Below are 12,044 nucleotides of genomic sequence, written 5' to 3' on the forward strand. Positions count from 1 at the left end.
TGTCGCACCGGGTTCCCTCCTACCACGCGCACCAAAGGCGTGCTTAGGTGGTTTGCCGGTCCGACACGAACGTCGAGGAAAGAGGGTGGAGGGAATTATTTTTTTTGTTTTATTTTCATTATTATTATAATTATTTAGTAGTAATAATAATTAATTAGAATAAATTAGGTTTAATTAATTATAATTAATATATGTTTAATTAATAATTAATTATTAATATAATTAAACATAATTAAATCAAATTAATTATGATTAATTAATGATGAATAATAATTAATTATTATTTAAAGATAATTAATTATAACTATTTAAATTAATTAAAATTAATTCACGATTAATTAATTAATAACCATAATTAAGGCTAATTGAACATAATTAACTTAGGTTAATTATGTTTAATCAAATCTTAGTTATAATTTATATAATTAATGATAACTAAATTTAATTAATATTAATTCATAGTTTAAACTAATTAATTATAATTTAAAATAAATAATAATAATAAAATATCATTAACATTAAACTTAACCTAATATACCCCTCACTACTACCTGCTGCTGTGGAGATCGGGCTAGAGGCTGCTATAGGGGCAATGGGCAGAGGAGATGGAGGCACCAGGAGGTTTCGGGTGAGGCTTAGGAGGAGGCGGCGGCTTCGGGCTCAAGGGATCGGGAAGAGAGGTCGAATAGAGGCCTTATCGGGCAAGGTAGGGAGGAGTTCAGTCGGCTCTCTAGAAGGGATCGGACAGAGCAGTGGCAAGAGGAGATCGGTTTGCTGGAGTCGGCTACAGGTATGTGGATCAGTCTCTCACTCTCTCTCTCTCTCTGGGCCGAAGAAGCAACAGAATCGGAATGGGGCCGTCGGCTTCAGTGGAGATTGGGAGGTGGTCTCGGCTCTGGAGTTTGCGTGGGGTTTGTGAAAGGGAGAGAGGGAGCAGTGAATGGGGAAGAGCAGAGGGAAGAGGGGTTCGGGACAGAGAGGAGTAGTGTGTGGAGAGCGAAGTCGGAGAGCCAGCCAAGAAGGCTTCATTTGGTCGGGTATTTAACGAAGAGAACGGGGCAGCGATCGAGAGCAGATTTCGTGTAGGAAGTGCAGAGAATTGACTGGAGCGGCGCCGATTCAGTGGGATTCGTGGATCCAACGGAATACGGGGTATTTTTTGTCGTTGTTTTTGGTTCCTTTGGGTATTATTCAGAGGTCAACAAGTACAATATAGTGTCATGCTCACACTTGACTAGTTATCACATATTTATCGGTGAGAATCAAAGTTGATGGTATATAATAGGCTACATGATAAAATTACAAAAAAAAAGCATAATTTGACTTGACGTAGCAAGCCATGTAGCCTGCGAGACAGGCAGACAACTATCCACTAGTTGAAAACCAGACTAAGCTTGATGATATAGATGCCTTCTCAGGGGAAAGGAATTATCCTCGCTAAAGTCAGTGTAGCTTTGAAGGTTGGGATGATGACTTTATAGAGAGCTAGGACCATTGCACTTTTGAAGGCGATGTGAAAAAAAGGTGGCTTAGGAAAAGTCTAAAGGGGTTGTGTCATCTTCAAAGATAAGCCCGAGTGACAAAGGAAAGAAGGCTATGGTCCTCATGCAAGCAAGTTGTTTAGGCCTTTTTATTGCGACAAAGAGAAGATAGTTGCCTTTAGTTAGCAGGACTTTAATAAGATTTTCATTGACTTTGAAGTTAACCCTCTGTTGCAGTAGCTTATGATCTTGGTCCTATGATTTTCTCTAGTTGGTTCCATGATACATGCCGATGATCAATCATCACATGAAAAAGATTGAATGACATGCTGACTAGCAATCTGCACATGACCATGAAAAATAAGCTTATTTCCAGCTGGAAAGCTAGCTTTGACCTGGCAAGAAGCATAAGAGATTGGACGTCAAGTGTGAAAATAAAGCAAAGGATTTAGACAGTGGATAAAGAGAAGAAACAGGTATAACTCTCCTTTAATAAGGAACGGATTTCTTTACGATTCAAGGCTAATGCCAAGCAGAGAAAAGAGAATGGAAGTCAAAGAAGCCATGATGGTTTTGAAGAGTGAGTTGTCTAAGAAGGAAGCTAATTCAGCTATGGTAACTAATCAAATGGAGAAGTCACGGAGACAATTTGAACTTGTGCAAAAGACAGATGAGTTCAAACTTCGCATTCCAGCCACCTTCCAAGTCAGCAAAAATAAAAGATGATAGAATTTTGAACCTTCAGAATAACTTGAATAATCCAGAGTTCATCATAATGGCATCCTAGTCGACTAGAAAGAACCTAGCATATCTGTTGGACAGTGATGCTTGAGTAGTAGAGTTGGAGTCTTTGTTGGATAAATGCCAAGTCAAGAATGTTGAAGGCAAAGTTAGATTAGTCCTCAAGTGAAGCTGAATTGATAAACAAATTTACTAAGTCTCGGTAGTAAATATACTTGGTGGCTGAAAAATACGAAGAAGGAATTTATTATTGTTTAGGCAAATTGGTAAAGTAAATTATTCCAAGTCCAACATAAAGCAACCTCAACTTCTTAGAGAGTATAAGAATTTTCGGCAGATGAAAATGAATAATAGAGTTCCAAAAAAGTCCAGTAATGATGCACTTTTTTTCCTTTTATTTTTATAAGAAAACTTGTCTGAAATGCTAATCACATTTATAATTTTGAAGAAATAAAATTTGAATTCTCAAGAGTACTTGTTGTGAATGTTGAATTTCTTTATCTTGTGATGATAACTTATTAAAATCTTCTTTGCTTCTATATACATAATGGAATATCTCAAGTATAATAGAATATAGTTGTCCCAAGTTTAACTCCACTTATATCCTTAGTGTATGTAAGGATGGGTCACATTTTAAGCCAGAGTTTCTATCTTCATATAGGTAATCATCATGAAGTCTCGCCTCTAGAGTAGACTTCTCTCTTATTATGTGGATCTTATCACAAAATGGCGAGTCCGAGTTTTAGGAATCGACTTCTAGTCCTTATATATTTTTATGATTCAATGTATTGCTTATTTGCTTGATTTTAGGGAATACTATAGAATACTAAGATTGTGAATTTATCATTTAAATGAAAATTGACAAGCAGTAGTTCTTTGATAATCAACGAGTAGCAAATAATCAATAAGTGGTAAATATTTGATATTTGATAATTAATGAGTAGCAAGTAATTAATGGTAAAGTTGGTGACTTCTTGAAATCCTAACATAAGAGGAATTATGATTTGAAGTTTTATAGTAAGAGGTAAATTCTATCAAAAGCGGCTTCATTAAGCTTGATTTGTTATTGTGTTGGTGATTTCATCATATTTAATTTTTTTTCTTAAATGAAACTCAAAGTTTAAGAAAGTGTTAGAGCAACTTCATTAAGTGTAGACTGCACATCTACCCAAGATTCGTAGCTCACTTATAGAGAGTAGTCTCATACTTTTACTTACCTAGGTTAATCTTACTAAGCAAGCTGAGTATGCATTCAAAAAACTTGTTTCTTTGTTTTTTATCTAAGTCGCCACCATCTCAATTTACTTGGCTCAAAGTTCAGTGACTTCAAGTAGAGAATTTAGTGCTGACTTAATGATCAAACTAACTAATAGTTCCCTGAGTGTTATCTAACTAATTTTGTGTTGAATTCTCTGCACTTGAGAGTTGCCAAATTGATCAAGTAATGTTGTCAATTTATATGGGGTGAATAAGCTCTCTCTAGAAATGACAAAGTTGATGAATTTCCTACTTAGATGAGAATGATTTGAATTCTTTGCGAATTTGCGGATAGATGAATTCATGTTGTAAAGTGAGCCACCAATTTAATTGACCAATTTAGAGGCATGTTCATTGAACATCGGTGCTTAACTATTTTTTTTTTTTAAATATGATGAGTTTATTATGACTGAGTTTTGACATTCTTAAGATGTGTTCCCTGAGTAAAATTTAAACATATTAGTTTTTACTTGATGAAATTATATGTTTAGAGTTTAGCACAATCACAAATATTTCTTTCATGATAAAAATAAGCAAAAGAAAGACTCAAAAGTTCAGTTTCTTTCATTTAATTGATTGAAATTAGAAACTATAAGATCCTCAATGGGCCGCATCACTTTTATAGATAGAAAATCTTTAAAAGGAATTAGAATGGTAGCTCTATTATTTTGATTGTCATGATAAATAATAGAGAGAACTGGCAAGCTTTTTAGGAGACTGCAATGGGAGAAACAAAGCGCTAAAAATTTCCCTATATCATCCTTATCATACGGTTCTTGATTTTATTCAACTATTTAGAAGTACTAGTCATTGGTCACTCACTTTAGAAGAATGATAGGAAACACTTGTAGTTTTCAAGTATTTCCTGTCAATCTTTAGAAAACAGCGAAAATCTTCACAAAAGTCCGCACAAAAATCACAAAAACAGTAGATAACTTGTATGATTTGATGAAAGAAACATGGAAAATAGCAAGATACACTTGATCCTCAATTCGAGAGGAGGATCGATCTCTCCCAAATCTCTAGATGCCGCTAAAGCCCAAAGAAAACTTAAATCTAAGAGATCTCAAATTTCAGCCAAATTCAAGATGCCCAAACCCTAGGAAAATAAACTATTTAATGCATACAAATCAAAAGGAAATCCCTAAGCAGTCCCTACATTCAAATTTCCCTCTCAAAACCCTCAATAAAGCTTTCTAAAAAGCTCCCGCACGGTGTGCGGCTCGCTCGACATCCCAGCAGGCGGAGATTTCTTCGCCCAGTTCGTGCTGGGCCGGTCCCGCACGGACCGGCTGGACCGGTCCACTAGACCGGTCTAACAAAGAACCTCTTCTTATCCTCGAGATGTTCATGACCTCATTCTTAGTGTTTAATATTTTCATTTCATTGCACCTTTGAAGATGATGGATGTAATGTAATTGGTGAAAACTTTACTATACATACGGATCAAGCCCCAAAGAGTCAAGAGAAAGAGAGAAATAGATAAGGGTTTAAAGATTCTCTTAGATTTGAGTCATAGAGAATTCGTTGATCCATTTTGAGACAAGGGACAATTTTTAGTTGAGAATTTGTTAGAAAATTTCAAAGAGATTTTGGGTCAAAAGTACAAGGTTGCGTCAAGCTCACACTAGACTATTGACTCCCAATTTATAATTGAGGATCAAGGCTGGTGGTACAAAATGTGTAACATGATACATTTACAAGAGGAATACAAAATTTGACACAATGTATCTAGTTGTATAGAAAGCATGCCCGGCTAATATTTTTCCATTAGCAGGGAACTTCAGGTGAATTTGGAATTGATGGTAAGTATTCTCACGAGTTCTTTTTGAGAAAATCCTTAGTTGCCTGGAGGGTACTCTAAACGAGTAGTTGAGTTCTTTGGGCGAATAGTTTTTCCTAGATAGCGATTTTATTAGTAATTGGGTGAGTTCAATAGCTTGATTTTAAGGACCTAACAAAAGATGTTTGTTGGGTGATTAGATCAAATTTGATTTTCGATGACTTGAGTTTTAGGTGACTTCAGAATTCATAAGTTCCATGTGGGGGTATGACTAATAATTTGTTGAATCCAATTCACACTCTTATGATAACTTGATTAACCTGATTTAAGTGAATATGATTGTAAAAGTTCTATGATAGTTTTGAAGTATAAAAAGATCCACCATCAGCGTTCAAAAGTGAATAATAGTAAATAACCAAAAATAGGTCGAGAATAATTCATTTTAGCATATCACATGCTTGCATTGAGACGTTCAAAAGTGAATAATAGTAAATGACCAAAAATAGGTCGAGAATAATTCATGTTAGCACATCACATGCTTGCATTGAAGACATAAGAGGCTATGTTTAGGTTACCTGCTTTAATTAGATTCTTGGTTGCTTTATAATCAATGCGATACGGTCCGGTTACATCAAAAACCTCCTTTTCGCTTGCTCCAATGCTACAAATAATTACTGAGGCATTGCCAATTGCTGGTATTATGCTCGCTTGATTCTCCAAATCACACGTGACAATTTCAAGATTTCTTATAGCTGGTCTACAAACCAAAGTGCAACTCCAGTTGGCATTGCTCATAGAATTTAACAAAAGAATGGGCAAAGAATTAGTATATCCGAACTCAATTCAAAACTTCCTAACAGGAGAGAGCTTTAGCATGCCACTTCTCTTACGTTGTACATCAGGATTTCCATCCTTGCCATCAAGCTTCATTTGCTGAACACCCTGCAAATGTTGTTTTGGAAGACATCAAAATCCTACATTAGCATGTATAAAAAGTAAAGATAACTAAAAAAGTCCAAACTTGAACAAGTGCTTCAGCTCTCTGACTACTCCTAACACCTGCTCGAACCCGAAAGCCTAGCTTTAGAAGTTCCCTGGAAAGAACATTAAAATGTCAAATAATAATAATAATAATTTTAATGTACTTGAAAATTCTAAAGTTTAATGGCAGATACAACCTTACAGTACGTGAACCTACTCTACCAGTTGCTCCTGCAACAAACACAGTATCTTTGTCTATAATATCAACCTCTTGGTTAGAGGTTGCTTGTACCTTTAAGCTTTTTAAAGTTGCAGCAGGGGCGCCTCCTTCATCGAATAGAAGATAATAAGAGGTTTAATGAAAGAAAAAAAAAGTAAATCCTAGAGAAGAAAACATGTTATTCCACACAGAAACCACCAGTTGGGTGACTTGGTGTTAATGCAAACACCATCAAAACTACACATTTGTCGCTTCTCATTTATGTTCATTGCCCCCGCGCCCAGCTTATTTTTGGTAACTAATGATTGAATAAAAATATTCGAAAGAGTAAATCGACTATTGTGGCATTTAAACTTTACATATTGAAACGAAATGATTTGGGACTTTAGAGTAGGTATTATGGTCACCACTCTTTCTCCCTTATCCACTTGGTACTGTAGCTGACTCTTTGTTGCTTTATCAATGAAGTACTGTAGTGAAGACTGCTTCTCTATTGTTATTGCAACTACTTGCTGGTCTTATCTATATGTTGCTACTTGTGGGTCATGCTTATGCTATTGTTTCACTAATTGTGGTCTGGCTATTGCAACTTAATAATTTGAAAGATATTTTTAAAATATTATTAATTTTTATTTCAAAAAACTTGCTATTGATACAACATTAATGGGGCATGCTCAATTATTTTGGAGAATTATTATGGGTGAAACAAAATAATGTCTTTCATTGGATATACATTGGGACTAGTTGTATAATCAATTTAACTATCGTAAATAAAATAATTATAGCGTGTTTGAATATCATGCAAGTTTTACACATCTTGTAGCAATATTTGAAATACCTCTAGATTACTTATTATCATTGCTTATTTCATTAAAGATTTTATGTGAGAATTTATAAATGAACCAAGCTACAAATCACAAAAAGCATTCATATCTAATGTTTTTGATGACTCGGTCATATAATTTAATAGCATAACTCTTGATGACTTATCAATGACATTTTCCATCCTATGAATGATCAAATTGATATTGATTTTATTTTGCATTCTTACTTTAGTGACCAACAAATGCATAAAAATATATTATGGAGAGACTTAGGTTGAGCTGCTATTTCAAAAAAATTATCAATGACCAGTGCTTTAAGAGAAACATAAAATTTAAGATTCCATATACCATCTCAATTTTAATGGTGTATAAATTATCATAAAAAATACTTAAACCATGTGAATTAGTTTTTTTAAGGATGCTCACCATCTATATAGGCATATTATAGTTATGTTGTCTGTTTCCTTCTAATTTTCATAGCACCTCATTTTTAACAAATCTTTTAGAGGTCAATATTAGTATTTCTTGGAATTAATTTTAGTCGTATCATTTTCAAAACTTTATTTCATTTATATGATTTGCATGATTGGCCTAACTTGTTTGAGGACATTCATAAAACATTAGCTATTAAATGTGACAGTTATAAGTTTTCAAATGATGTGAATAATAGGTACATTAAGTTTAAAATTGGTGATAAAGTACTGATGCATTTAAATTTTAAAAATAGCTTCCGTCATTAACCTTTAAAAATTAAATGCTAGAAAGGCTAATTTAAAATTTTATACTACATTTGAACAAATGACTGTTTTTTGGCAAGATGCCAATAAAAAGTAGAATATAGACTGGGTATTATATCTTCTCTGGTTTCATTTGAGTTTTTAAGATGAAGCATAAGAGTATTATATCTTCTGATTTCTTTGGAGAATCATCCTACAAATATTTCTACACGCACAAAAAAAGAAAAGGCAATGGACTATCTCACTATTAGAAGAAGCAATCATGGCGATCGTAATGGATTTAAAATAGTTCACAATACTTTCTTTTTAAGCTTATTTCTTTCTTCTGTGTGATGACTTACACATCATCTATATAACAGACAGTCATTTTGTAATTTGAGAAAAAATTAAAAAGGAAATAATGAAAAGCCTTTTAGTTGTTGGGCATACTGAAAACTGGCAGGCTTGAGTCGAAGGAAGACGCATTTCTGGAATAAAATGGAAAAATCTTAGACTCTGGAACTCTGACGGAGTGGCCACCGGAGTCGAAGATGGGACTCTCCATGCGGGTGCTTTTCAATGCCGAAGATGAAGGCAAGTGAGCCACTGAATAAGGCGAAAGCATGCAGAACACATCCATCCTATTTCTTCTGTATGTACTACTACCTGTGAAGAAAGAAGGGCTCTTCGTACGACTTTTAGTGGAGGTTGAGGAGGACAAGAGAAATGCTGGAGCAGGAGAAAGCAGGAAGAATAGCTCCATACTCTCCCGTATTCCTCAGTATCGGTTTCAACAAACAAAAAAAAAAAAGGATTTTTCGTAATTTCATGTTTTTGGAAAAATCAGGACCTCACCCGAGGATATCATGGTCCTACATTTTATCTTCCAACAGGGTGCCTGAGTAGGGACTCTAATTCAAGGGCAATGCGTATTTTTTGGATCATTTTCTTGCAACTACCTGAATTTTTTTCTCAGGCAAGGTCGGATCCGGCTTTTAGTTGGTGCTCTTTAAAAAAAAAATTGTAATTTGTTTTCAAAGTTTAGAATTTTTAGCTAATATATTTTTTCGGCAAATCATCCCAAAATTTTGGAGGAACTAGAGAAGAAGATGGAGACTGTTTTGGATGACGTTCAATTCTCTCATGAGATGACATGCTCACAAGATTTGGAGGCTGAAAAGTCAATAATAATATTTAATTTTGTTTATGATGAATGCCTCAAATAGAATAAACATGCGTAATAATATTTGTTCTTGTCTTTTTTTTTTTTTTTTTTCATTTTTGAATGTTTTCAAAGTTCATTTATAAATATAGAAAGTGCAGATGATATTTTTGCTCAGTGCTTGATGATTTGGATGGTGTCTTTTCATTTTTCAATTCATTCTACACTTGTACACTGTTTGTATTTTTTGTGAATTTTTTGAAAAATCTTCTACTTCTTATAAAACATGTTTATTAATTTCCTTATACATATTGTGTACAACATTGTACACACTGAGTACAACACTTACACATTGTATACACAGTATGTACAACCTTGTACACATTGTGTATATTGTAAAAGCTTGTACACATTGCATACAATCTTGTATACATTATGTATAAGATTTTTTATACTATACAATAATATTGTACACACTGTTTATAAGGCTTGCACATAGTTTGTATGAGATATGTATACATAATGTGTACAAGATTATTGTACATAGTGTGTACAACAAACTTGTACACAATGTTTATAAGCTTTTATAATATCCACTGTGTGCATAAGCTTGTGCTTTTTTCTTTATTTCTTTTGAGGCTTCAAGAGGTTTATGGTTTAGGGTTTAGGATTTAGGGTTTATGGTATAGGGTTTAGGATTTAGGGTTTATGGTATAGGGTTTAGGGTTTAGGGTTATGGTTTAGAGTTTAGTGTTTAGGATTTTTTTTTGGGTTAAAACCCATTATAGGAGCTTACGCATTTATTTAAAAAAGCGATTACAAAGAGACCTTAAAGAGACTAAAGGCTCAACTAAAAAAAGAAACAAACAAACTACAATAAAAAGAAAAGAAAATAAAAAAAAACTAATGAGCCTAAAGTCTCTAACTAATTACAAAGATAATGAAAGCAAAACAAATAGAATGAGACAACCAAAGCCAAATGGATCCAACAATCTTCATAAGCCCAAACACTTGGAAATAATGGATACTTTCTCCAACAAATAAGATTCTACCAACTTCTGCAAAATTTGGAAAAAATACTCACAGCAAAATTGAAAAAATAATTAAGCATAAAAATATATGACAAGCATAATATAATAATCATAACACATAGAGAATAATAATAATAATAATAATAATAATGGCTCAGGATTAAAAATATTTTATGGAAGAAATAAAATACCAAAAATCTCAAAGAAAATTGGCCAAGATAACAACAAATCCGAGCAAAATAACAACCACCATCAGCTCTAGCACCCAAACAACCTCAGAAACAAAACCAAACCCTTCTAGCCTCACAACCCAACGGGCAAACAACCCAAAAACCATAAGAAACACCAACTAAAAAGAATGGCACCAAGCCATAGCAACCCAGCACAACACACCATCCAACCACCAAAACCCTCACCAACCAAATTTACAAAGAGAAATGACAAAATAATCTTCCATAAAAGATTAAATAATCTAAACATCATAGCTAAAAAAAAAAAAAAAAAACCCAACCAAGCAGCAAAATTAAGAACGAATATAACGTAATCCTGATTTATCAAGATTAATTGAACCTCTTAATAAAAACGGAATATCAGCATTATAATATAAAGTAAAATGATGCAAATTATCTCGACTTTTGGCTAAAAAATCAGCAGAGGAATTTCATTCTCTCCAAATATGAGATATGTTATAATCAATTTGAGATAATATTCTTTTGATATCTTTTAAAATATAATAAGTATCAAAATTGCCAATGTTATCAGCAGAAATAAAATTGAAAACTAACAAAGCATCAACTTCTATCCAAATTTTAAAATAACCAGATGATAAACAAATTTGAAGAGCTTTATGAATTGTCATAAGTTTCGAAAATAAAATAGAGCATTTATTGAGAGGAGAAGCAAATGTCATAATTAAATTACCTTTGTCATTTCTCAAAATGCCACCATTAGTGTTCACTTTAATGTAATGAATGCAAGGTTTCCACAAAATTACAAATTTAAAACAAGGCACATGAAGATCCTAAAAAATATTAGCATTTAACTTATTAGCAACAAACTTAAAACTACGAAATTGCTTTTGATGAATAAAATTGACTTTAGGCTTTAGGGTTTAGGGTTTAGGGTTTAGGGTTTAGGGTTTAGGGTTTTTAGGGTTTAGGGTTTAGGGTTTAGGGTTTAGGGTTTAGGTTTAGGGTTTTTAGGGTTTAGGGTTTAGGGTTTAAGGTTTAGGGTTTAGGTTTAGGGTTTAGGGTTTAGGGTTTTTTTTTAGGGTTCTTTTAGGGTTTTTTTTTTTAGGGTTTAGGGTTTTTTTTTAGGGTTTAGGTTTTTTTTTTTAAGGTTTTTTTAGGGTTTTTTTTTTAGGGTTTCGGGTTTTTTTAGGGTTTTTTAAGGTTTTAGGGTTTAGGGTTTTTTTAGGGTTTAGGGTTTAGGGTTTTTTTTTTAAGGTTTTTTTAGGGTTTTTTTAGGGTTTAGGGTTTAGGGTTTAGGTTTTAGAGCGAAACGTTGCCTTCCTGGCCTCTGTTTTTTTTCGTTTCGCCGAAAACTGATCCCAAGGCCGTTAAAGTGTGGAAACAACAATCTACATAATCGGTCAGGTTGATCGTGAAACGAAACGACGGTAAAATACTGTTCATTACCTTGCAAGGGTAATTTTCATTATTTTACTGTTCACAAAAGTCGTTTAACCCCCCTGAATATTTTATTATAATTTTTATTCCTTCTTATCTCTTAGCTGTACTTTTTATTCATTTTTATCTCTTAGCTGTACTTTTTATTCCTTCTTATCTCTTAGTTGTACTTTTTATTCCTTCTTATCTCTTAGTTAATATTTTTTTTTTGTGCTTATCA

General features: G+C 33.4%; 1 protein-coding gene across 5 annotated transcripts in view; it reads right to left on the reverse strand.

The window, feature by feature from the left end:
• Positions 1-8,799, reverse strand: part of LOC110096798 (protein TIC 62, chloroplastic) — a 36,234-nt gene extending 27,435 nt beyond the window's left edge. For 3 of the 5 annotated variants that reach the window (XM_028698877.1, XM_020822882.2, XM_028698875.1), the window contains exons 1-5: positions 8,454-8,797; positions 6,441-6,570; positions 6,284-6,356; positions 6,153-6,204; positions 5,838-6,014 (exon numbers count right to left, since the gene is read on the reverse strand). In XM_028698877.1, coding sequence (XP_028554710.1) covers positions 5,838-6,014; positions 6,153-6,204; positions 6,284-6,356; positions 6,441-6,570; positions 8,454-8,766 — 745 coding nt within the window. In that variant the 5' untranslated portion in view covers positions 8,767-8,797. Of the gene's footprint in view, positions 1-5,837; positions 6,015-6,152; positions 6,205-6,283; positions 6,357-6,440; positions 6,571-8,453 lie in introns of all 5 variants that reach the window. The other 2 variants (XM_028698876.1, XM_028698874.1) reach the window with 2 other exon arrangements.
• Between the last annotated feature and the right edge of the window lie 3,245 nt (positions 8,800-12,044).

The sequence above is a fragment of the Dendrobium catenatum genome, unplaced genomic scaffold, assembly GCF_001605985.2.
Source record: "Dendrobium catenatum unplaced genomic scaffold, ASM160598v2 fragScaff_scaffold_1166, whole genome shotgun sequence".
NCBI lineage: Eukaryota > Viridiplantae > Streptophyta > Magnoliopsida > Asparagales > Orchidaceae > Dendrobium > Dendrobium catenatum.